The sequence below is a fragment of the Bombus terrestris genome, chromosome 17 (genome assembly GCF_910591885.1).
Source record: "Bombus terrestris chromosome 17, iyBomTerr1.2, whole genome shotgun sequence".
In the NCBI taxonomy this organism is placed as follows: Eukaryota; Metazoa; Arthropoda; class Insecta; order Hymenoptera; family Apidae; genus Bombus; species Bombus terrestris.
Window position 1 is genome coordinate 7109270 of NC_063285.1, and position 26247 is coordinate 7135516.

The 26247-nt window shown below is 37.4% G+C and overlaps 2 protein-coding genes across 2 annotated transcripts; one reads left to right on the forward strand and one right to left on the reverse strand.

The window, feature by feature from the left end:
- Positions 1 to 1413: 1413 nt before the first annotated feature.
- On the reverse strand, positions 1414 to 6185 carry LOC105667059 (putative fatty acyl-CoA reductase CG5065). Its single transcript, XM_048413630.1, has 8 exons — positions 6049 to 6185; positions 3611 to 3888; positions 3204 to 3520; positions 2862 to 3109; positions 2441 to 2624; positions 1976 to 2161; positions 1629 to 1883; positions 1414 to 1557 (listed from the first exon to the last, which is right to left on the reverse strand). The coding sequence occupies exons 2-8, from the start codon at positions 3854 to 3856 to the stop codon at positions 1479 to 1481; spliced, it is 1515 nt and encodes a 504-aa protein (XP_048269587.1). The 5' UTR covers positions 3857 to 3888; positions 6049 to 6185; the 3' UTR covers positions 1414 to 1478.
- A 14998-nt stretch (positions 6186 to 21183) lies between these two features.
- LOC100642232 (phospholipase B1, membrane-associated-like) lies at positions 21184 to 26041 on the forward strand. Its single transcript, XM_048413631.1, has 7 exons — positions 21184 to 21307; positions 22805 to 22906; positions 23301 to 23512; positions 23650 to 23826; positions 24127 to 24425; positions 25587 to 25765; positions 25846 to 26041. The coding sequence occupies exons 1-7, from the start codon at positions 21184 to 21186 to the stop codon at positions 25986 to 25988; spliced, it is 1236 nt and encodes a 411-aa protein (XP_048269588.1). The 3' UTR covers positions 25989 to 26041.
- Positions 26042 to 26247: the final 206 nt, after the last annotated feature.

Below are 26247 nucleotides of genomic sequence, written 5' to 3' on the forward strand. Positions count from 1 at the left end.
AAGTGTTAGTTCAGAGAGTGAGGGAAATGGACGTCGCTGTTAATTGGCTAAATTGTGAGTTGGTGGTTGGAAAGGGATGGTAACTGCCCTTGGGAGAAAGTTGCTAGCGAGGAGCGTCGTACGTGAGAAAAAGCAGATTTCCCGTAGTGGGTGGTATGTGTAGGGACTATTGAGACAAAGACTATTTGTCCCTTTAGAGAATCTTAGCTGCATGAATCCTAAGATTTATAGCGGGTCCTTAGGCTCGCTGTAAATATTCGGTGAGAATGTATCGACATTTGGCAATCATCTTGTTCGAAGGGTAGAATCTTTGTGTAGCGAGGCACGGGACAGAAACCGTTGGGAAGTTTGCTGTCGAGTGCCGATACAAATATATTCATCAGCTTCTATACTTTCAATATTACAATTACTTAATTTATTTTAGGTTTAAAGACGACGATGTGTACTACAACCACCAGTATCATCTATTAAGATTCTATTGTATTGTAACACTATGAGAGTGAGGATATGGATCAGCATAAACTTATACATAATACTTGTACTTATACTGATGCCTTTATTTATTTAAATATTTCTATTACAAATTCATCCACTTGTTCTTCTATCAGTCAACCTCAACACATGTGAACAATTTGTTTACAAGTTTACGCAGCGTAGGAAAATCACAAACGCACTGCGGTTGCCGGACTGTTCCCAGATAAATCGTAAAAAAATAGCCATATTCACATAACAACCACGTACGCATTACGAACTTATGAGCTGTTAATAAACGTGGCAATTCTTGTATGAACCACATATAATCAATATAATATCACTGTACATTGCGATATTCACATACTTACACAAGAGATGAAATACTATATGATATTTAAATTTAACTTAAATAAAAAACTACCTACTACTTATTATATGAAATAATATTTTATCCAGCCTGAATGTCACGTCTAGTCTCTATTTCGTTGATTGTATCATATATTTTAACGCCGACTGGTTAAACATCTACAAGGTTCATGAGCAAACAACTTGAGAACCAAAGTGAGCTGTAAAGACAGCAAATGAAGGATTCTTAAAAAGGTTTTACTTTAGAACCATCTTATTTTAAAATATATTTATTTTCTATCATCATCATTTATTGTTCAGTAGACTTTTTAATGATGAATTATCATTGTCAACGAACAATCTCGGAACTTTTGTTTGGTGAAGGATGATAGAGGATTTTGTCATTATAATGTTGTCCATATAATGGAAAAATGTTCATATTCAGTGAGCAGATGAATTGCTTACAGCTCTGAAATCATGTGCGTATAAATACCTGCATTCTTATTAAAATTTCATAGAAAAAACAAGCAATGTCACAAATGGATTTATTTAGAAAGGAGACGAGTGAAGAGACAAAATGAAAAGGATGATGAATCCCTTCTTCATAAAATTGTATTTATATTCCTCTAGTTTAAACAGAAGAAATAACGTTCAAATAGTTAGTACACGATACAGTATATTATCAGTAGTAAGATCATTATACTGGACATTTTGGTGATCTGATGTATCCAGTACAACCTGAAATAACCAAAAATATATGTATTTATATTAGTTCCTATTTTCTTATACGAAGATACTTTTATACGCACCTTGATAATCGTTGTCGGGACGTTGACTTAAACTCTTCTTTCAGAATAAATTTCTTAATTCCCATCTGGTAAACTTCAACATACTTCTCCCAATTCATATCCCGTAAATCTAGTTTCACCATATCGCTGTCGTGTAACATTGTCGCCTTCCTCGCCAAGTCGGAACAGTTATCCCTTTGGAAAGTCCATTCGTACATGGCGAAATATCCTGCTACTGTAAACAGCTTATTGCTATTTTGGAGAAGTTTCATCATTCTGAAATATCAGTTTTACTTTTACTACAGATGAAGACAGAGATTATCTCAAAAACATTGTTCTCGTTGTTTGAGAATCGATGGAATACTCACATTGGTTTACTACCTCGAAGTCTTAAAAATATATCTATGACGAACGCAGGCAAAACATGCGGAATCACACTGCGAACGTTGTAAATATATCTATTAGCTATCATTGGACAACCCGGATACCATAATGTATCGTTCAGTGGCGTTTCTATAGTACATTTCACCAGGGTATCTTTCAACTGACCCCATCTTGCGAATTGAAACAATTACATTTGTATCATTAATCAAATTACGCTTAAAGTACAGTTTATTACTATCCGAGTATCTCAGGAAATATTATGTAATTAAATAAGTATTACATTACATCACTAATTTCCTAAATTAACGTATTAACGAGATGAAAGTGGACTTTTGTATTTTACATTTGTGTGCGCTTCCATTGTCCACATTACTTAAAAAAACTTAAATTTTTGGAATGCTCTAATAATCTAATTACATTAGGTGAAAAATATTCTTAATAAATATTACTTAAAGGGGCATGCGTTACTCGTGCAGTTGTAAACTTTAACTTCATGATCACTATGTAACGTGACATGCCATGCAGTACATAATATCATATCGACTACGAAATCGACAGGCACTAAATCCAATCTTGCATCTCTCCTGCCCCATATTGCTGTTGCACATCCTCTGCCGATTAGCAGAAAGCTACCTGGTAACATTAAATTTGTTTAGAAATTATTTGTGATTTTGGATTAGCAGAAATGTAACGCTAAATACATACGAATAGATTCTTGTAATAGTGAGCAACAACAAATTTGAACTATAATAATGATGATCTAGTGGAAAGCCTCTCATTTAGCCTCTAACAAACTAATCGATTAACTCCACTTTTGTGAAATGTAAGGTGTATTGAACAATTGCTATTGAATAATATCTACTAAAATACCTGTAATTCCAGAAATATTCTGTATCCAACCAGGATATGGTTCTTCCAGAGAAGCACCAATTATGCTTGGCCGTACTATCGCAACTGACAGGTGTTTACTCTTGTTTGCTACAATCTGCTCTGCTAAATTCTTACTGAATGTGTATGTGTTTGGATAAGTTTTTAAAATCTTTTTTTCTATTTGGTTGATCGACGTTTCGTCGAATTTGTCACATATATCGATCACGTCTGAAGGGTTCAAGTTCGTACTGCAAAATCAATGATAAGTGAACATATTCTTCACGTTATAATTACAAATATTCGTAAACCATGGAACAACGTTTGCGTATAACTTATTCTTACGTATAAACTTTTTCCTCAATCTCATGTAGATTCGCATTACTAAAGGCTGTGCTGACGTGAACGAAGCTAATCGGATGCTTTAGTTCGTTCCAAAGCTCGATGACACGAAGAGTACCCTTCGTATTCACATTAACAGCCACGTGTAACGGCTCATTGAATCTCACAGTGGCCGCGGCGTGAAACACTATGTTTACTTTCTCTAACAACAGATTTCTATTTTCTCGCGAAAGACCTAAATCCGGCAGACTCACATCACCTTTCATGGGATAAACTCTGCTGAAAAGTGAGGGGTTCTTTGCTTTAATGCCATCATAAATCTGAAAACGAAAATTCCAGAAATGAGATTTAAACAATTTGGCTCCAGACAGGCTTAAATATTGAAAGAAACAAGAATAATATATACGGACGGGATCATCTATGAGCTTCTTAAGTCGTTGTTCTATCGTTTCGTTAGTTTTTGGACGGATTAGTATAAAAATAGCAGCGACGCGTGGACACACGCGCATCAGTTTTTCCAAAAGACATATTCCTACGAATCCGGTTGCCCCAGTTACAAGGATCCCACTACCGCCGTAGAATTCCTCGAGAGAATTTATCTTATTCAATCCTTCATCGGTTCCATTTTCATTCATTTCTTCATTAATTGTATCCATGTTTCAGACTTGTGATCTTGACACTCTCAATCCTAATATTTGCCATAGATTAGCATTTCCAACAAATAGTAAGTGGATAAATGTGTTAAATAATGTAATAAACTGATCATAGTTGATAACTTCATATATATTTCTTTTTAAAGAAGTCTACAGATAATATGCACAAAAAGAAACATAATTTAACAATTATGTTTTCGTTTTGCATGAATCAAATAATTGCGTTATGTGAACGATGCTTCTAGTGTAATGTATAAATACTTTTTCTACACAGTGAAATCGTTCACCAAAAAGGGTTCTAAAAGAGGGTAAAATAACTGTGCAACGCATGAAATAGAATTTTTCATGTGGATATAAATTAATTTGTATTATTGCATATTACTCCATAAAACGATATCTTAATTGATACATAATTAATACTTAATCTTTATGTAGTTTCATTTGACGACTTCATTTTTTATTTTATGTGTATGCTTATGAGTGTTGTAATATACTGTGATCAGTAATTTGAGTGGAAAATGTGTGTAGATCATGCGGGTCAGTGTTCACCCACATATAATAGCACCATGAGAATACGTAATCGTTAGGAACATGATACATTTACACTGTACATGTGAATGTGTGTGTAAGCGTCAGAGGATGTCCAGGCCTTAGTTGGGACAAAAGACAAGAGTCAGTCGTTAGAAGTATCTGGAAGAGTCGGTTGACAACAAGCGTGCGTGCAAGTAGGATTTCGTGGTCTTTAGAGTATAAGATATATGTATAACTGTTGTGTGCTAAATAAAGGGAATTATTTGTATTTCCGAATTCCTTCTATATCTTTACAGTAATGCGTATGTGAAATTTGTATAAATTTTATATGCGCTCTGCATTAATTATTATTTTATGAAGGCAAAAAGATAATAATTTCCGATATGCCGTAATAGATTTCAATGGGTAAACAGGTTTAATCTATAATCGATTATTTTTTTTAGAAAGTGTTGCACAAGTTGGTTTACGTCATCGAATGTCACAGTCTTCAGCTTTACGACTTGCACGAGAAAAGCTGTTGCACGTCTATCGTTTGTGTAAAAAACAAATCGCAATTTTTTTGTTTTCTATTTCCATCTTATTTTAGCTTCAAAATTCTGGAACCGAACAGCCTGTAAAAGTATCTACCCCCCTGTCCGGATTTATCCAAGCACCCATTATCCGATTATCCTAATACCGGAATAGTCTATTATCCAAACATAATATTTTCTTATAACGAATCCCTCTTTTGTTTGAAATATGTATTGTATACATATTTTATTAGCATTCATGTATCCTTTCCTTTATTAGATTCGGATTATAAGACATTAGTATGAAACTAATGGCGATCCAGCTATCGAAACGAAGCAAAGGAGAAACTCGAAAGTGGTGTACATGCAGTAGAATTTGCAAATATACATAGTTTTAGGAAAGGCCGAATGATATACGCTGTATGTACTGATATAATGAACTGGCTTCACTGCGAAACAGCTAATGAAATGATAATGAAGAGATGCGTTTTGAAACGTAAGTATTTGAGAAATAGTCTCAATGACTGTGAGTACAAAAAGATTGCAGCTCGTCGCAGTTAATTATGTCGAAAGTATTATGTGACTTAGCAGCCAAGAAGACATGAAATCCATATATACTTAAAAGATTTGTCATTCAATTTTAATCTATGTTTCAATAAATGAAATTTCTTATTAAAGTGATTGTACCATTATCAGAATTGTTCTGCCGCCCTGTTGAGACGGATACAGGAGGCTCTACTGTATTTCAGATTACCCGGTTGAAATTTTACTGTCATTGCAAACTGATGAGCAAGATGTGATAATGTAAATGAGCACAGCGGTCAATGAAATCAACCAGAACATAAAATTTGTATATATTAGGTATCTCATATTATATTCGTATCTTTATTATAATATCATTTATTCTGTAATTTAATTGTGTACATATGTATGTATCTATTGATATATACGTATCTGTTATTGTATACATATATATCTATACTGCTTTGTCAAATGTAAAATATAAAATAAATGTTTAGGAATTCAAAAACTTCATTTAAACTATTATAGTAATTAATGCCCCATGATATTTTTGGTATATATGATATTGATAATAATGAATGTCATTAATTAAACACACAATTGAATACAGAATAACAAGGAATCGTCTGTTACCTGATACTATTTCCACTGCGCGTTGTTTACCAAAGATCGAACAAAAATGCGACTTCACGATAGTAGATAACGATACGTCTGTCACAGTACTGTAACGATATTCGATGTGATACTCCTTTAGGCACTCATGCTTTTAATAACATCACCCTACTACTGAAACTGGATAATGTTATTCATGTATGATTAGAGTTATATATTTATCTTCAAAACCAAACAAGAAATAGGCTTGAATGATCTTTGATCGTGAAAGATTGACAGAAATTGTCTTTTTATCACTGACTGCTTGTACTGCTTGCGTTTTAATGACACTTGCATTACGTATAACTTCTGAGTGAGTTGCGTATAACTCCTTACTACTTCATCTTCTTAAAGATGAAGAGAGAAATGTTTGCACTACAAATTCAATTTCTGATAATTACGGATGATCTATTCCGGTGGAGTTATAAAGCACTAACACAGAGTCAGTGTAAAAGGTATTCATATAGTACATAACCTTAACAAAATTATGGTATAACATCATTTGTTATGCAATATTTAGCAAATGAAATGTAAATACATATACTTGCAAACCCTCCAAATAATTTGTGAAAATGTATTCGCTACCTGTTATGAAAATAATAATAAATATCTGGAAAATGGAAAAGATATATGTGCAATGTATCTTCCTAGAATTAGCGCTTCATTGGATAAAATGTAGATGGATTTCCATTGGGGTATTTGCGTGAAGCAGTAGTAGAGAAGACAGAGCCATGAGCGTAATCGAAATCTTTAGGAATACTTGAGAATTAGAACAGGGAAGTTAATCAGATTGAAGGGCTAGTACCTGTGGAAAAAAGTGGGTGTAAGAAGTAACAAAATTCGGTCTGGAAAGACGTGACAGGCGAAAGAAAACCGCGTGTGAGGTTACGACGGTGAGGAAGCCATATTGAGACTCTTGTCAACAACGCCGCTACACGAGTTACCCGGGGAACTACACGGACACAGCCATATTGGCAAGCGCGCCGAAAGCGCGTGCCGTGGGCCATTTGAAAGTGGCAGTGTACTGGTGGCAGTGGCAAGTGCGGAAATAAGTGGCCATTTTGCGCACCCAATGGAGAAAAAGGACAAACAACTGCAGAAAATGATAAAGAGGTGGATGAAACCATGAGAGGGGGGTGAATAGTTGGCTGCTGAGCCGACACACGTCATCATCAGAACGTGAAGGTGAGGAACCTACGGACGGAGGAAACAACGGAGGAAGAGATACCGCCGCAGTCGAAGCGCCCCGTGCGAAGGAAAGGAAGGCCGGCGGATTTCCCGATCTCCCCACGGACCTGGCCGAAGAAATGAGAACGTCTACTACGGACGACATAGGAGCCACACCGGACACAGTGCAAAGCAGAGCAGTCTACTAGTGGAATCCCGACATCGCAGAACTAAGGGCGAGATGCGTCTGGACCCGAGGACGGTACCTGAGAGCCCGTCGCTGACGACGACGAGACGAGGAAGAAGTCTTCCTGTTCTACCAAGCGTACCACGTGCTACGGCGCTCGTTACAGAAGGAGATCAAGGTCGCGAATGACCGTGCATGGTCGGAACTAGTCGAAGTAGTCGAGTCTGACCTATGGCGAAGGCCATACAAGACGGTTACGTAAAAACTTCGCGCTAAGGGCCCTCTGGTAACGACGGAGATAGAACCTGCGCTGCTGCTGCAGATTATCAGGACGTTTTCACCCCTGCAAGAGGACAGTGCAGCAGATCAGTCGCGGGAAACAACATGGACTGTGAAATGGACAGATGACTGGGAAGTCACGGAGGAAGAGCCGTGAGAGGCGACCAGAAGAATGGCCTCCCACGACGTGGCGCCGGGCCCGAATGGAATCCTGGGCCGGATCTGGGGGGAAGTGATGGGGATCATGGCTCCCAAACTTCGGCGCCCCTACACGAGATGTCCGAGGGAGGGAGTCTACCCCCGGGCATGGTGGACGGCGAGGCTGGTCTTGCTTCGTAAGACCCTGACTACCCTGACTTACAGGGTAACACAGGTGATCACCGGGTACGGGTGCTTTGGCGAATACTTGCACCGAATCAGGAAGGAAGCGACCGCGCGTTGCCACCACTGCGATGCGAGCGTGGATTCGGCGCAGCACACGTTGGAGTTCTGTCCGGCGTGGGCGCGGCCGCGCCGCGGTCTCATCGCGGAAATCGGGTGGGACCTCTCGCCGCCGGCGATTCTCGCGGCACTGTTGGCGAGCGAGAGAGGGAGGAGGGCCGTGACCTCCTTCTGCGAGCAGGTTATGCTTCGGAAGGTGGCAGCGGAGAGAGCGAGGGTGCGGAGCTCCCACCCTGAGAGAATCGACCGGCGGGGGCGCGGCAGACGCCGCGGGCATCCCCCGGTAGGGGTCAAAGTTAGGTACTGATAGATCAGCGCCTCGGGACCGCTAGGCAGTCCGGTAGGGGAACCAGACTGCCGGCGGCTCCGAAGACGATGCATTCTGTGCGCGGGAGGGGCCCGGTGTGTCGCTCGCTCCGGTTCCCAGGGCTCTTCGGACCGCAGCTGGGTCGGTCATCGTGGAGGTTTTAGTCAGTTGGAGTCCGGCACTACCACGCCGCTGCCCCCCCCCCCCATAAGTGACCTGGTGTCTGTACGGATTTCTTCCACGTAAAAAAAAAGTTGTTACTTCGTCAAATATTACGGAACACAGAAGGAGCTGCAATTCGTTTAACCATCACATCGAAATGACACAAATGACATTACAAGACAGCGACATAATCAGACGCATGACTTTAAAAAGACCAAACATTTCTGTTGTAACAAAAAAACGTCATTAACGAGACGATAATCTTAAAAACTATGAACATATTAAAGAATGAATTCTTTACGGTGTTAGTTGACGAAAGCGTAAACGTATCAGAAATTAAAAATTTATGTATTTTCCTGAGATATGTTCATACACGACAGGCAAATACAAAAATATTTATCAGATCTGTTGCGTATTAATGATAGTACATCACAAAATTTATACAAATAGTTTGTGGCCTTTATTAGATAAAAATAACCACCGTATAAAGAACGTAGTTGGAGTTCGCATGAATTACTGAAACATAATGCTGGAGGAACAGACCTCATGAATTTTTCGCTTATTGCGAGATAATACGAAAGTTGCTGTCTTCCCATGCATTTGCCGCTGCAAGCGTTTAGCTACATACCATGTATGCGAATCTTTGTTGATAAATATCGAGAAGCTTCTACATTTAATTTGTAGCTATTATTCGAGAAAAAATGATGCAAAAGGACAAAGTCCATTAGAAAAAACTGAGTACTTTGTGAAAGCAACGCGCAAGAAAGTGCTTCAACCGCTTGTAATAAGCTGGTTAGCATTATCAGAATTCGCCAAAAGAGTTTAGCAATAGTGGACAATGCCATCCAGCGTGTTTGCAGATGCAGCTACGAAAGAAATGTGTGATACTGCTAAAAAATATTTTATTCTGTTAATTGTAAAATTACCAGACCTGTTAAGAATACTCCGAACGGTAAATTCGAGGTCTTAATTGTTTTCACTATCTCTCTAGCTAAGGTCGAGCGACGGTTATATGTATAGGAAAAAGTTGTTCAGAATGTTGCAACAATTTCAAATTTCACCAAAATAGGTTTATGAATAATTACAGAATATCATTGTATTGCGGAAAGCAGAAAACTTTTTCAATTACCTCATACTTTTTCATACTTCGTTCTTCATTTTATATTCCACTGTTTATCATATATGCCATCTCTGTTTGCATACTTCGACTAATTTCCGTATGTTAGTTAACTGCATACTGCATAATAATCACGCTATAAGTTATTGATACTTATGCCAACATAGTTACAAATAAAGAATAAATTATTTCGTTCTATACACATTAATGTTTTTATCTTTCTCATTAACACCTAAACATTAGCAAACAAATTAAACAAGTTAATATGCATATTTATATCATTGACTTGCAGATACACATATCATGTAGTAACTGTTTCAACCGTTCGCGGAGAGACGCGATCGCGAGATAACGCGTCGACGAGAGTCGTAAATTCTCGTTACGATTAAACAATCGATGCGACGAACTGATTGATCCCCTATTTCTATTACGAGAATAGAGGTGGTTGGAATGAGTGCATACGGAAAACTGCACTGGATTTTGTGAATAAAAGTTTAATAAAAAATAACGAAACAACAATTACAATCAACGATCAACAATTCAGAACAAAAATGTAACAATCAAGGTTTGGTTAATGGTTTGCTTATAGCGAGACCTGTCGTACTTCGCAGCTTGAGAAAGACTAATTGATACGTTTGTTCGAAACCACGGAGTCTTTCCTTTGTCGCCCCTCAATATCCCTACCACACGTGTGTTTATTAGATGCACCGTGGCGGTCGCCGCGTATGCGTTCTTCTGAGAATTCGACGAAAGAAACAGAGATATCGATGGTAGATTGGGCACGTCGGTATTGCGCTTTGACGGCATAGCTCTTTGTATCGCGAAGTATTGGAAAGTTCCGTGGTCGATGCCGCCACAAATTAAAGTTTACTTGAATGCTTCATTTGAAAGATGATCGGCAAACCGTAACATCCTCCCCCCGTTGAGAGGGTACCGATCAAAAATATCGAGATATGGTATTATTTGAGAGTCCGAGCTTATTTCGTCTCGATCGTTGGTTGTTCGGGTTTCTCGAGATCGGGTTAAATTGGCAATGGGACAAACCTTTTGACGCCTCGATCCAAAATGCTCGTTGCCGTCTGAACTGTAGCTGTCCGGATGACGCCATCGGCACCTGGATGGACCTTGATAACTCGATCCAGAGGCCATTGCATTGAGGGCACGTTGTCCTCTCTGAGGATGACGATTGTGCCTTCCTGAATGTTGTGTCCACCCATGCTCCATTTGTTGCGGGTGATCAGCTAGTTCAGATACTCCTTATGCCAACGGTTCCAAAAATGTTGCTTCAGTTGCTGGATATGTTGCCACCTGGAGAGCCGGTTGGATGGAATGTCTCTGAAATTTCACTCACGCAAACTGATTAGTGAATCGCCAATGAGGAAATGCCCGGGAGCGAGGACTAAGAGATCGTTTGGATCGGTGGATATTGGAGTTAATGGTCGCGAGTTGAGAATAGATTCTATTTCTATAATAGGTGTATTAAACTGTTCGAATGTGAGCAATTCGTTACCGACGACGCGTTTAAGATGGCGTTTGAACGATTTCACCGCTGCTTCCCATAGCCCACTGAAATGCGGGGAATGAGGGGGGATAAAGCGCCATTCAATTTGCTTATTGGCTAAGAACGCGTTTACTTTTTCGTTGTGGTCGTCCGATTGTAAGAGATCATGAAGCTCTCGTAACTCGTTGTTTGCGCCGATGAAGTTGGTGCCATTATTGGAATAGATGATGGAGCAAAACCCTCGTCGAGCGATAAATCTACGGAGAGCGGCGATGAAGGCTTCGCTCGTGAGATCGCCAACGACTTCAATATGTACCGCCTTAACTGCTAGGCATATAAAGATGGCCACGTAGACTTTGATCTGACGGCGGTTTCGTTCTCGTTTCTCTTTGATATAAAACGGTCCGCAATAATCGACGCCGACGTTTGTGAACGGGCGAGATTCCATTACTCGCGTCTCCGGTAAGTTACCCATCACGTAGTCTACCGGCGGTGGTTGAGCGCGGCAGCAACGGACGCAGCTTTTGATCGTGCGCCATACTTGACTTCGGCCGTCGACGGGCCAGTATCGTTGTCTTACTGCGTAGCCTGTGTTCCGGAATGCATGTGGATCTTGTGTTCGTGTTCGATGATGCGCGTTGTAATGGATGACTTTGGTAATGTGGTGGCACTCGACAAGCCAAATACCACCACTCGACACTAACTAGTGTCGGACGACGGCAGCGCAGTGGTTAACGTCTTAGGTTGCGAACGTTCGGAACCCGGGTTCGAATCCCGGCGACCGGAGTCCGATTTTACTCCCACGCACCAAAAAACGGAGGAAAAATCAGCAGTACCCCGGCGGCGACATCTACAGCCCCCAGTGACAATTACAGCGGACCAGGCCCAACTACTACAACTATAACTCACTCACGGCCACCTCAACAGTAATATAATCGGATGTTTCTGGTCGAAGGTCATCGACGACTGACTGAGTCGACCCCCGACTCGCAGTATTCCTTCCTTGTTTATGAACGGGTTGAGTCGCGTGAGTTTTCCTTTTATCGCAGCGTTTCGATCCTTTTGGAGTGTACGAATTTCCTCGGAGAAATGGATATTTTGTAACAATTTTACTAGCTCGTCGTGAGTTATGCGTAATTCAGTAACGGTTAGGGGTGTCGCTCGATTCCGCTTTCGTTTCCAACGGAGGCAACGAGCAATGATTCGTATCAACTTGGGCCAGGATGAATATCTTTGCAACAAACTGCAATCGGCGGGGGTCGCGGACAGACAAGTCGCCCCTCTCTGTTCGGGTAATTCAATCTGCGGTGTTAAAGTCCATGTCTGCCAACAGTCTTCCGATTGTTGTAGCCATGCAGGACCGTGCTGCCAAATGTTAGGGCGCAGAAACTCCTCGGCGTTTGGCCGCGCGATATCAGATCCGCGGGATTTTCGTGAGTAGGAACGTGGCGCCAATCGCGGATATTGGTTTTTGTTTGAATTTCGGAGACTCTGTTCGCGACGAATGTTTTGAGGATATGAGGTGACGAATTTATCCAGTGGAGGACGATTGTTTTTTCGAGCTATCGCGGGGAGACGCGGTCGTTAGAATACGCGTCAACGGGAGTCGTAAATTCCCGTTACGATTAGAATAATCGACACCACGAATAGTTCGATCCCCGTATTTCGGTTAGGATAATCGGGGTGGTTAATGCGGTATAACACTGGGAGTCAGAGTTATAATAATGTATATTTCCAACACTTTATACAATCACACAAAGTAGTAACGCCGTTGATTAAGATACAGATAACGAGAGAAGAGTTAATCTTGGATGAGAGAAGGAGAGCTTTAGGCGCTCTAGGCCCTTGAGAGTTATGGGAACTGTCGGAGTTCTGGATAAGTGAGAGCCGTAGAAGACTCTAGGCCGTGTAGGCACCTTGATGAATGATGAAGGAACTCAGAAAGATACAGGAACGGTGAGAGTTGTAGGAAATGCAGGAACTCTAGGCACCGTGAGAGACGATCAAACTCTGAAGCTTATTCTAATGTGAATACGGAGGAAAGCTTGGTATGGGTGTGCCCTTTGAACGAAGAACGCGGATTCGTTGCTTACATTTTTAGTTAGTAAAGTGAGGGCAATAATCCGCGATGTCGATTGGTTGGGGCCAATGTTAGGAAGGAAGAGAGGAGGAAGAAACCTCCTACCAACTTGGGTCCTAGGCGACATGGTTTACAGGGAAACTCAGATTTTTCGTTAGGTATATCTCCGCTTTCTTCGTAATTCTTAAGAGCACATAATAAACCCAAGGACCCTTCTAAAAAACCAGCTGAAAACACTTCTGGAATTAGAAAGTCCTTTCTGGCAAACAGATTGACGTAAACCATGTGTGCGAACAATGCAGTTAGAATTTCGACTTTATGGTGGGTCCTTAGGCCTGTGGGGGGTTCGAGGGACGGCACGTAGACCGTTGGCTGTCACGCCGCGCGGGATGGAATGCAGATGTGTTGCGCGGCGTAACAACGATAGTGGAATCGGTCCAATAGACCGTGCGAGTTATTTTATGCAATAGAGCCTGCTGTATTGTTGACATCAGGGATGTAAGGAGGAGTGCTCCGCTTAGCTCGGGCCGAGGAATGGCGTGGTACTTGAGCGGGGCGACTTTTGATTTCGCGGTTAGAAGTTGAATCCAAACACGGCCGTTAGAGTTAAGGGTGCGGAGATAAACACAGGCTCTGTAAGCCTTCTCGCTGGCATCGCAGAAACCGTGCAGTTCAATTTCCGTCGCGGATTTGATTATTGCCTTGCGTTGGAACCTGATATTGTTTAATACTGGTAATTGGGAGTAATACTTATCCCACTCTGTATGTAAATCGATCGGAAGCGATTCATCCCAATCGATTTTGGACGTCCATATTCGTTGAAGTAGCATCTTGGCCCGAACAATCACCGGCGCGAGTAACCCAGATTTTTTACACAGATCGTTGGCGAGTGGCATTGTACATGAAGAAAGACTGCTTTCCTGTGTTTGACTTAAAAGATGCTTGTGTGGTCTCAAGGGCTTGATTGTAAAAAATGCTCAAATTTATGACAGTTACTTAGGATTATTGCGAGCTCCGACTGAGGAGATTTAGACATCTGGTGGCCATCTTGACCGAGAGATGGAATATGGATTATGTTTGCTGGACATAACAGTTTTGTATTTGTTCCAGTATTTTTAAAAATTTCTCTTTTTTCGAAAACTAAAGTGTAGCGGCACTCGACAGCAAACTTCCCAACGGTTTCTGTCTCGTGCCTCGCTACACAAAGACTCTACCATTCAAACGAGATGATTGCCAGATGTCGATACATTCTCGCCGAATATTTACGTCGAGCCTAAGGACTCGCTATAAATCTTAGGATTCATGCAGCTAAGATTCTCTAAAGGGACAAATAGACTTTGTCTCAATAGTCCCTACACATACCACCTACTATCTGCTTTTTCTCACGTACGACGCTCCTCGCTAGCAACTCTCTCTCAAGGGCAGTTACCATCCCTTTCCAACCACCAACTCACAATTTAGCCAATTAACAGCGACGTCCATTTCCCTCACTCTCTGAACCAACACTTTTCTTAACGAATCCGATGATCCCGTATCCTTAGACACACCCAAACACAGTTTTCCTAAGGAGCATCATCGCGTCACAAATTCATTCTGTTCTGTCGCGAGCCGCGAAGCAAGTTGGAAGACGCGAATCTGAATCTCTAAACATCTGTGCAATCGTCTCGACTCGAACCACCGCGTAAAGTACCGCGCCGAGTTTGAACTTGTAATCCCGAACCCATAATTGTACCGTGTTTTCACCGCGCTAGTGTATACCGCGAACACAAGCAAATAAAACAGTTATTGTTAAATAACACCGAGTGATTCTTCTATACCTATCACGCCTCATCACCTCAAAAGTATAAGTTTTAGTGTCAACTTAGGGATATGCATGCAAATGGATGAATATGAATGGTAAGCACAGATTTTATGGCCTGGAGGCTAAAATAAACTATTCATATAAATATTTCTTTTATATACGACAAAATAATGTTCTTTTTCAAGTATTAAATAAATATTTAATTTATATTTGAAAGAAATATTTTCCCCAAAATATGAAATAGATATAACTTGTATAGTTCAAAACAATATTTGTATGTATATTTAATTAGGAAAAGATTAAATCTATTTTTAACATTGAGGATCACGTGCTGGTAAGTGTGGAAATAGCACGTCTTAATAAGGGAGAAAAGATGAAATTGTAATTTTCATGGTTTAATGAAAAAGATGAAGTGGTACTAAAAGGATAAGAGGAAGATGTGATTAATCCGAGAAAGTAAAGTTACAGAAAGAAAGTGAGAGAAAAGGCAGTCTGTAAGTAAGTTGAAGCTGTTCAGAGAAATAAGAAATTAAGGCGATAAACGATCAACGTGGAAGCGATAAATACAAATGGCAGACCGGTACGAGAAAAATTAATATGACAAGGAAAGGTAAAACGGTGCCACCTAACGAGTGAAAAGAGAAAATAGTCAGATGATAACGAAGTCAGGCAGACAAATAGATAGACACAAAAATAGATAAGATAAAAAAAGATAAAGTACCTTTTGCATTTTTGTGGCCCCATCTGACTGTCATAGAAACTCGACACCCATTTCAGCGCCCTCTACTTTTAAACGACGTTCGTTCGATAAAGTTCTTATTAAAGAAGTATCAATGGAAGTCAACAGTATTCATGCGTATGTGCATACTTGTATGCTTCCAGAGAGACGAGATATTTGATTAGCAGTTGTATTTTTCGAGTACTTTAGTAGTATTAGAGGAGGAATGACAGCGTTCAAGCTTATGGTTCTGATTGTTCTGGTTGGACTAGTACTGCACAATGCGGCTAGATACACACTGAAGATGACACACGCTACCATATACAATATTCTATAAAATTATGGATTCACGCTGTTTGGTTACACGCTAGTGTCACGTAAAATAAAAAGAAATTTAAAAGAAAGAAAAAAAACTTTATTTTTTCCTCGTTTATACACTTATAAGACACTTCTGAGCTCTAGCCGTGACCGTTCGAGACTGAGGCTCTTACAATATTTTTTACTTTCGGTGACATCTATTCCTTCTTTGTTTGTCATCCCTCATTATTCCCACTACCCTGTAGGCGTACGTGACCGTTGCTACGCTTCTAGAACATTTGGTGGAAGAACCGTTAGGACATAGATGAACCGTCAGGTACTCCGGCGATATACATTGTCGCCAAGGCCGCCATGTGTCTCCCTCATCGGTCCATCGGGTTCGAAGTATGCCGATCGGGACACCGTCCTGTGTGTGTGTCCTGGTCTCTGACGTGATTTACGTTACACTAGCATAGTCAAGAACCTATTCCACGTTAGTGTTCCACGCTACAAGAACCTATTTAATTGTATGGTTCTACGGAAAAGTTCATAACTATTTGTCTATTCGAGATAGACGAGTATGAGAATATCAATATCGCGCAATAATTCCAGTGGCATGAATATTTTTTCGTGGTCCCATGGAACCAGATAAATATTTCTTTTTCTTAGCACGTACTATGAAGAATGTTGAAACGAATTCAATGACGTTGCACGTGATGTCATGTACTGCTGTAAAGCGCTACAAATTCGTTAATTCCCAAGAAATTAAATCGACGCTCTAAACTAATTTCGAATTCCTTATCTTCTTTGGTGCTTCTTAAATTGTCAACCATGTATATGACAGTTTTATCTTATTATTGTTGATGCTTTAACTTTTTGACAAAACGTGGTTTCTCGGGCACCAATCTTTCTTAACCTGGTTTGCTCCTTTTGATAGTGTTGGATGCGTAGAGGCTATGACATATTACATGTCATACCACATATATGACATTACATCTGAAATATAATAGTTTTTAGTGTATTTTAAAGATTAAATTCAAGTCCAGGTACCGTTGATAAAGTTCATAACATTATTACGAATGAAAGCCTTCGACAGCATGAAAGGATAAATGTCTACTGAAAAGTTTTATACTTCAAAAGGCTTCAATTCACGGTTCCGAAAAGTTCCGCTATGAAAAATGCAATTTACATTAGTTACATTAGTTAAGCCAAACATTTTATTTTTTCTCTATCAGGTTGCTTTTTTATATTCATAGTATTGTTGCTAAACAAAAACTTTCACATATCATGGATTCTCTTTTGAATATCTCACAGAGTAAGAAGTATATTATTTGGAATATCTAAAGTTAAAATTTAATAATTTCTTAACAGAAACAGCTTCTTAAAGGTTTTTGAACTCAAAATCTTGTGCACTAAGGTTATAAATGCTAACTATACATATATATACACATATGACTATGCATCACTAACACTGCATGTATATGTATGTAAAATCGTTTATCTCGGGGTAATTCAGATGATCGATTCTGAAGTTTCAAAATCGAGTTTATTGTGAAAATACTTAAATGAAATACAGGAGTAGACAACAATTAATATCAATCGACAACAGTAAACAATAAATAACAAGTTCTGTGCAATGTCTACCTGAAAATCGATTCTCGATCTTCAACGTTCTGGACTACCGATCTTTCTCCGTCAATCTTCAGTGTTTTAAATAATTACTCTTTCTTCTGTGATTTTGTCCATCTCTGATATTGCTCTTGCTACGTAAAATAAAAGAAAAGGACATCTCAGATGAAAAAAAATAAAATATAAAAGAAATTCAAAGAGAATTGATTTTTTAACACTTGGTTTACGCTAATTACGATTTGCTTCTGAACTCCAGCCGTAACTTTCCAAGACTGAAACTCTTACAATTTGACTTTCGATTGGATCTGTTTCTTTTTTCTTTGTCACCCCTCAATATCCCCATTAGCCACGCGTTTGTTAGATGTCCACGACCCTAGCCGCGTATGCATTCTTCCGAATATTCGGCGGAAGGACCGTTGGGATATCAATGGCTCATTAGACACTTCACCGATATACATTGTCGCCGAGTACCGCCACATCTTTATCCCCATCATCAGTCCATCGGATTTGAAGGGTGCCGATCGTGACACATACACTGTCACGGATGCACAATTAGAAGCAGAATTCATGGCAGTGGTACCGACAGTTTTTTCTCAATATCTCAAAAACTAAGGTCGAACAGCGATTATACGTATAGGAAATAGTTGTTTAAAATGTTAATACCTACGACATATGGATATCGTAATATATCGAATATAATCAGAAAAATTTTTTGTCGTCGATATTGGTTATCGGAAACCAAAATAAAATTCGGACTACGATAAACAAAAATAATTCTTGTGTATTATGTTGGTCAGAAATAGTCAAAATAAAATTTCCGGCATCGACAATGGTTACTGGTAACCAAGAAAGTTTCATCCATAATGGTTATTCGCAATCAGAAGCATCAAAAATAGATATTTTTCAATCATTTTATTTTATGAGAAACTTCTTTGAGATTTATTGATAACTGGCTTACATTTAAGTAAAAATCAGTTTTCATTCAATGATTCTTTTCTAAAAAATGTTTGAAATGAGCGTTATTTTAAATCTCCGCCACTAACGTGATTTTTATTATTAATTTCGATGTCTGTTAGGACAGAAAATGAATGGTTGATTGTCACTGTATCTACTTTTAGATTAGTGTACTTATTTTTAATCTATTTTCAAATTTGCCAGCATTCTACTTGTTATATCTATCCTGTTTTCTATACTTTTAATGAAAAAGATAAATTGTATTCGCGTATGTGTCTTTAGCTAGTACTATAGCGGGAAATTTCAAAAAGTCAAGTAAGTTGGCAACGCCATAATGATACTTTTATGTAACTCGAAAACTGAGACCGAATAACGACCTTGACAATATATTTCAAAGGTATTGAAATCAGTGAGGAGCATATTAAGTACTTGCTGGCTTATAGTGGACAAATATATTTTTAGTACAAAATATGTACTCGTTTCGTTATGTAAATGCTGAGAACCATCGAAATCGATTAACGTTGTTGCAAGCTATAAACGGTGAAAAATGGTGAAAATTGCAGTATCTTTAGGAGTTTAGAGCTATAGGTAACTGTAATAAATCTAAAGATTCTTATATTTTTCGATACCTGTCCCTTTTCTTTGCATCAATCGCTTTCAATAAAATTTTCAGCATATATATAGAATACCTGGCATGAATTTATAAAACGTATTGTTTAAATTTTCATGACAAGTTCAGATTAAAAAAGTTGTAAGAAGCGGCCTTTGTTATCTTCTCCTCGATTTCGACAAATTGCAATTTTTTCAAAATTCTTTTACACGCCACCTATTACAAGTCGTTTAGCTCATTTTTTAAAAAGTTATTTCATCTTGAAGGGATGTTCAATTACTTTTCTGAGAAATGATACAATATTCCTGGTCTCTCGGAGTATGCACGTATCTAGTAGGCATGTACGTATAGATGTGTGTACGTTTGAAACAAATTTTGTAAAGAATAAGCATCCCGAAGGTCATCAGGGCTCGGCAAATTCAATATATATTTGGCATGTTATAAAAGCTCCAAAATATGTGGAAGAGCTATGCTTCAGCTTTTTTTTCCTTCCGATAATATAGAAACAAAATATATTGCAGAGAAAAGAGTCAGTAATTAATTAATGTACTTGATATTGCTATTAAAGTAATAATTAAAAAATGTATTCTGGACTAATGAAATCTTATTCTCAACTCCAACTCATTATTCTATTCATTGTTTCTGTACTGGAAATGGATATACCTTGTCGCCAGTTATAGTTGTAGAATATTCTACTTGCAGAAAAGCGCAGATGTCTATAGCGAACTACCCCGTTTATACGCTTCGATTAAAATATATACTATGCACGTGTATTCAAGAAGTTGTGCATTTGTCGTGTAGCATCCGGTGTCCAGCATCGACAATTAGAAGAATTACGTATAAGAAACATCATTTGCAATTGCCATTTCCATTTATGGTCTAAACACTGTCATTTTTATTGTCGTCGCGGGCAATATTTCGCAATAATAATAGAAATGAACGAATAGAATGAATAGAATGAACGCTCAAAATATTTCTATTCTCTATTATCATGGATCTATTACTTCACATTGAAAATTAATGAAGCATATGTATGTCCATTACACAAATAATACGGAGAGTACACATATATGATGTTACATCTTTTTTTTTGCGTGGGGAGGGGAAAATGCTATTACGCATGCCCAGTGACCCGCATCACTGGGTTATGTGGGAGTCGGTCGGATGTCGTTGCCATACCCACTAAAAACCCCTCCTCCTTCCTCCTCCGCTTTGAGGGCAGACAACCCCGGTAAAACCTGTCGGCAGTCATCAGGGTTGTCCTTTCGTGCCCCGATGATGTTACATCCTGTACCACGATGCGAAATATAATATATTATAAATATATTAAATATAATATATAATATATTATATAATATAATATATTATATATATTAAAAATATAATATAATATATTAAAAGTATAATATATTATAAATCTGCGAAAAAATGTAGAATAATTATTTCAAGTGTTTTATTTTCGTGGCTCGACATTGAACATCGAGAGTACTTAAGTGATTATGTATGTTATGTTAATGACGAAAAGACGTATAAATAATCGTTCATCATGGCGGAACTTTAAATGTTTCATCGACTTGTCTTATACTTAATTGACAAGGATACAAGATATATTGACAGATCTTGTCTAAATCTAACTTCACTTTCGATAACGACTTTACAATTGTGTACAATTTCTTTGAAATATATCACAGCCAAGACAACCTTCATAATGATCATTGCACTTCATCGTCAAAACCGGCTACGGCAGATTAAAGAAAGTATACCACCTTGAATCCATTTGGTATTGTTATAAGGTTATAGCAGAATAAAAAGTACGAGATTTCGCGAATGTCTTATCGTTTCGTTAGTTGGTCGGACAAGACGTGCGATGGACAAGTTTCGTTTGTATCTTTTGTTACAATTATGCGTGCTGACGGCATCTCAAAAGACGATTTTAGATTCGCCAATAAATTTGTACCATTATCGGCAAGTTCGTAACTGGCTTTTCCAAAGTACCGGTATGTGTTTACTTAATGTGATTATTTTATATAGTGACCATTTCCTACGATATATAAAAGGGAATGATGTGTAATTCTCAAATAATGTATTTTTGAAACGGCGCAAAAGACAAAATGCGTTATTTTAGAAAAAGTGTACACAATACTTGTTATATAGATATACAATGTGCAGAAAGTTTATATCGCGTTTAGGGCCGAGTTGCATCACGGAAGATGTTCGATGATACTGGATGTTATCAGAAATTTCTTAGCGCGAAAAAATTAAATGTTTCAATATTGTTTAAGGATGCAATGGTAAAAGTGTAAATTACTTATTTATTAATACTCCATTATCGATTATGAAGATTTGATCATCATGTGTAATCAATTTATTTTTAATACTTTATAATATTTCATACTTCACACATCATACTCTAGAATACTATAGGTTCATTCATTATTCATTTCCATTTATTTGGCACATGTGATGTTCCTTTCTCGGCGTACATGAAACATTGAAGCTAGTTTACAAATTTCATTTTCCAATACCTTTTAGAAATATACGTTTGATATATATTTATAAATAATGAAAATGAATAGTTTGTTTTTGAACAGTATATTTCATACGCATTGACACTTCGTACCTAATCATCCGGTATCAATGGTATCTAAAATCATATGCGTCGATTACTTTGTGCATAATGCCATGTAAGGCAAATTGTGCGATGCTAATTGTCGAAATGAAACGAGAGATACTTTGAAACTATAAAATAAGAAAGTGATGTAGAAGGTGGAAAAATATGTATCCAACATTGAAGATGCTTTCGCTCTGAAGCATTCATTGTACTAAAACAGAGACATTTATAGGTGGTTTAAGTCACAAATAAAATGTAATTCAACGCAGTTTAACATATTAAACAACATCGCGCCATTTAGTAGGAAAAGTGCTATAGGACTCATAAGTAATTAAAATACTGTTACATTTATGGCAATATCTTACCCTTCGCTGTTTTAATCTTGGAATTAATATTATTTTTTTTTTACAATATCTACGAGGAAAGATGGATATTAATTCAGATATTGAAAATCACGTTATATTTATCATATAATATGGATATTAAATAAAAGAAATTTTTCAAAGATAATGATATCCAAAGTTTCAAAATCATTGACTCCAAATGAAGCGGTGTATTTTTATCACTAGTGTAAAAAAAAGTCATGCATAATATGTTTCCTTTTGGGTGACTCTTTCAAAAAGCAATTTATATGAAATGTAATCCATGTACCGATCAAGTTGTTCGCGACATAACTCAATTTCTAAGAAACTGAATTTACAGATATAGTTTCCTAATTCTAGACGAAATTATATTAGTAGCCAAATAGGAGTTCTCGTGATTTTTGCATTACTGAAAATAGATTTGATTCCATGTTTGTAAGTGAAATCACAAAATGAAATTCATCCAGACCGTAATGACTGAATCGTATGACCTAATGAAACGTATTTTCTAGAAGCAAATAATCACGATGAGGGATCAGTCTCGCAATCAGCGCGAAATGAAAGCAAACTTCAAATACAAGTTCCATCGGACGTTGCATTTCCTTGCAACGTTACAGGTAGTTAACATTTTATTTCTTATTGTTGAAAAATGTTGAAAAATCATCCTTAAAATCACTACTTAATCTAAATTGCAGTTAGAGGAGTTTTGCCTTGGAAATTTAAATTAATGAAACACACAGTAATTTTAATATACTTTTAAGTTTATTTCGAAATTCTTTATAGTATTGTCATTTTTAGTGACTGATATTTATTTAATCGATACAACAATTATTCAAACATGGCACGTCTTTTTATCTTCAATTAATGTTTTATCGCCATATTTTTAAGTTGTCATTACATTTAAATGAATAGATTCATTATCATAAGTTAGTACAATTTTTAGGATTTGTTACTATCGCTCGATATAATTCCAGGAACTGAGTATCCTAAATCTTTAAATAACCCTTTTAGGTGGCAGGTCTCCCAATGTTCCCGAGTCGATTCATCGTTTGAGACCAGGTGACATAGATGTTATTGCCGCGATGGGCGATTCTTTGACAGCCGGTGCTGGAATTTTTGCAACTAATCTATTGGAGGTGTTCGTCGAAAATAGAGGCGCGTCAGCGAGCATTGGTGGTGAAGGAACTTGGCGAACATATTTGACGCTTCCCAATATTTTTAAAGTGCGTTACTCAAATTCTTTACTCAAAAATTGATCACGTATATAAATTATATAATCATTAATATATTTATTACTTTGTATGATTTATTAATCATAAAAGAGAATAACGCTTTCATAGTAGGCTCTTTTTATAATTAGGAATTTAACCCCAAATTATTGGGCTATGCACTTGGAGATTCTCTGACTACTCAATCAGCTTCGCAGTTAAACGTCGCTGAGATCGGTGCAATATCCAGGGATATGCCATTTATGGCCAAACATCTAGTCAATAAAATGAGAAATGATCCGAGGATAGATATAAAGAGACATTGGAAGGTTCGTATTTTAGATAAAATAATGAGATAATAACATGAAAATAATATTAGCATTCTGGGATATATATTAGCACTGAATTTCACAATTATTTCGTTTGCTTGTGATTTCTTTCAAATCCATAATATTAGCAACATTATTGCTAGTAGTGTTGTTTGTTTTATGTTGGCGGATTTCCGAGTTATCAGTGAAAATCAAAAGTGTTTAGAGCAAATATCAAATTGAACGAAAAGTTTTTTTCAGTTAGTTTCATTTTTTATTTCATTGTTCAAATAATAAGGTCCCTGTTTCTATGTTTTATAGTTGATCTCTTTATTCATCGGGCACAATGATTTTTGTGGCAATATATGTGGACTTCCTTCTCCGTGGTTTGTTTTGAATAATCACAAAACTGATTTAATCAATACTCTTACGATATTAAGAGATAATTTACGCAGGACTTTAGTCACTATTCATATAATGCCTCACTTAAAGGAACTCGTTGCTACACGTCAAGGGAGAAAGTCTTTGAAATGCTATTTAACCACTACTTTTGAATGTCCATGTTTGTTCGCTTTGCAATTCAGAGATCAAAGACAAGAGTATTATAAAATAATGGAGAGGTTCGTATAATTCAGTCAAAGTTTTTTGGATACCTCACGCTTAAACGAGTCGCCTGCCAAGATTTTATAATGTTATACAATATTTATTTCATATTGCAACATTTACAATATTATTATTACATAATTGTAATCAATTTTATTGCAAAAAGTTATTATAAAATGAAACGAGTTGACTGCCATTTAACTTATTCTATGGCAGAATCTCATGTTAAAATTATCTTCAACAATTGATACGTTTTCAAATCTATAACTAGTCAACACTGGTTCCTTTCAGTTTTCTACTTTAATTTAAATTGTTTAATTTTGATGAACATTAAATCAATATGCGTACATATTTTTATTATTTTAGCTCTGTACTTACGATATTAGTTAAATTTTATGAAGATAAAAGTCCATCTTACATTTCGCAATATTCGGAAACGAAAAATTTTTCAACGATCTACTTTTCGAAATAGACTATTTGACTCGTTATTAGTGACATCACATATTAGGTTATCCCATAAGTTCGTGCCGACTTTTGTGTATACATTTCATGTGTCGATAAACATATGGCGATAAGGGACCAATGCACTTGAAAAATGGGAAGAAGTTGTACAACGAGAGGGAGATTACATTTTTTCATGAAACTGAAAGGTATGTAAACAATCTTAACATATATAACAGCTCGAAAAACGGAACGAACTTATAGGATGACCTAATACAATGAAATATATTGTGTATTTAGGAGAACCTCGTCTAGTCAACAGAGAAAGGTTTTCTTAATGATAGCATTCTCATTTATAATTTGACAGTTTGTGTGCATTACTTATTTCTGAAAGTTATTTTGTTGTATTTCTTCAGTTCTTGTACTCGTTCGTTGACTCAAATAACACTGTCCTATCAATATGGTTATTCGAACCAGTTCCTCGTTTTTGATATTTTCCCTTGCTAGACCTACATTATACGTAAAAAACCAATTTTATCTCACAATACATGTGTGTGTGTATAACAAGTTTGATTGTTCTGTACAAAGTTCAAGACTGAGGTGTTGTGAATCTCAACAGCTTAGATGACTCGAATAAATGGACGTCGATATATTTCTCTGATAGGTTTTAGATATCGACATCGATTCTATGATGCATGTGAGGAATATGCAGATACAATCTTGCCCAAATTTTTTAGGTGGCAAGAGTTGGAAGAAGAAATCGCCAATTATCCAGAATTTCATAGAAATGACTTCACTGTTATAATTTTACCAACACTTAAACACGCGAAGATACCGCTTGCCAGAGATGGATTCGCCGATTTATCGTATCTTTCTGCTGATTGCTTTCACCTAAGCCAAAAATCTAATGCAATATGTAAGTATAATGGCGGAATTTGTGTAATACCATGTCTTTTATACTAATAATCAAATAAAAATTGTTTCATGTGTATTAAGTGGCAAATAATCTGTGGAACAATTTGTTAGAACCAGTTGGCAACAAATCTTCTGTTTGGACCCCATTATATGAAAGATTTTTGTGCCCTACTTCGGAAAGACCATTCTTGATGACACGTGAAAACTCGCACAAGTTTTTCTAAAGTGAAGACGCGTCTGTGATTTGATTTCAAGGTTAAAATTGTGGACATTAAAATTTAGTATAGTGGAATCAAAATGCCATTTTAATCCACAATCGAATTTTGTTAATATATGCTTAATTATAACCAATAATTATTTCTTAATTTGATAAAGTATGTCTGTTTAAATATCTCTGTTATTGCATATGATCTCATCCCGAACTTTATGTATTTTACATTTGCATTCACAGCTGCCTTTTTTACTTTATATCTCACATTAATC

Excerpts from the sequence above, each read along its gene's own strand:
- LOC105667059 (XM_048413630.1), bottom strand. The coding sequence starts at position 3,856 with ATGGATACAATTAATGAAGAAATGAATGAAAATGGAACCGATGAAGGA. Across the intron at positions 3,521-3,610 it reads AGAAGCTCATAGATGATCCC|ATTTATGATGGCATTAAAGC; the intron begins GTCCGTATATAT and ends TTTCGTTTTCAG. Across the intron at positions 1,558-1,628 it reads TCCCGACAACGATTATCAAG|GTTGTACTGGATACATCAGA; the intron begins GTGCGTATAAAA and ends TGGTTATTTCAG.
- LOC100642232 (XM_048413631.1), top strand. The coding sequence starts at position 21,184 with ATGGACAAGTTTCGTTTGTATCTTTTGTTACAATTATGCGTGCTGACG. Across the intron at positions 22,907-23,300 it reads ATTTCCTTGCAACGTTACAG|GTGGCAGGTCTCCCAATGTT; the intron begins GTAGTTAACATT and ends TAACCCTTTTAG. Across the intron at positions 23,827-24,126 it reads ATATAAAGAGACATTGGAAG|TTGATCTCTTTATTCATCGG; the intron begins GTTCGTATTTTA and ends TATGTTTTATAG.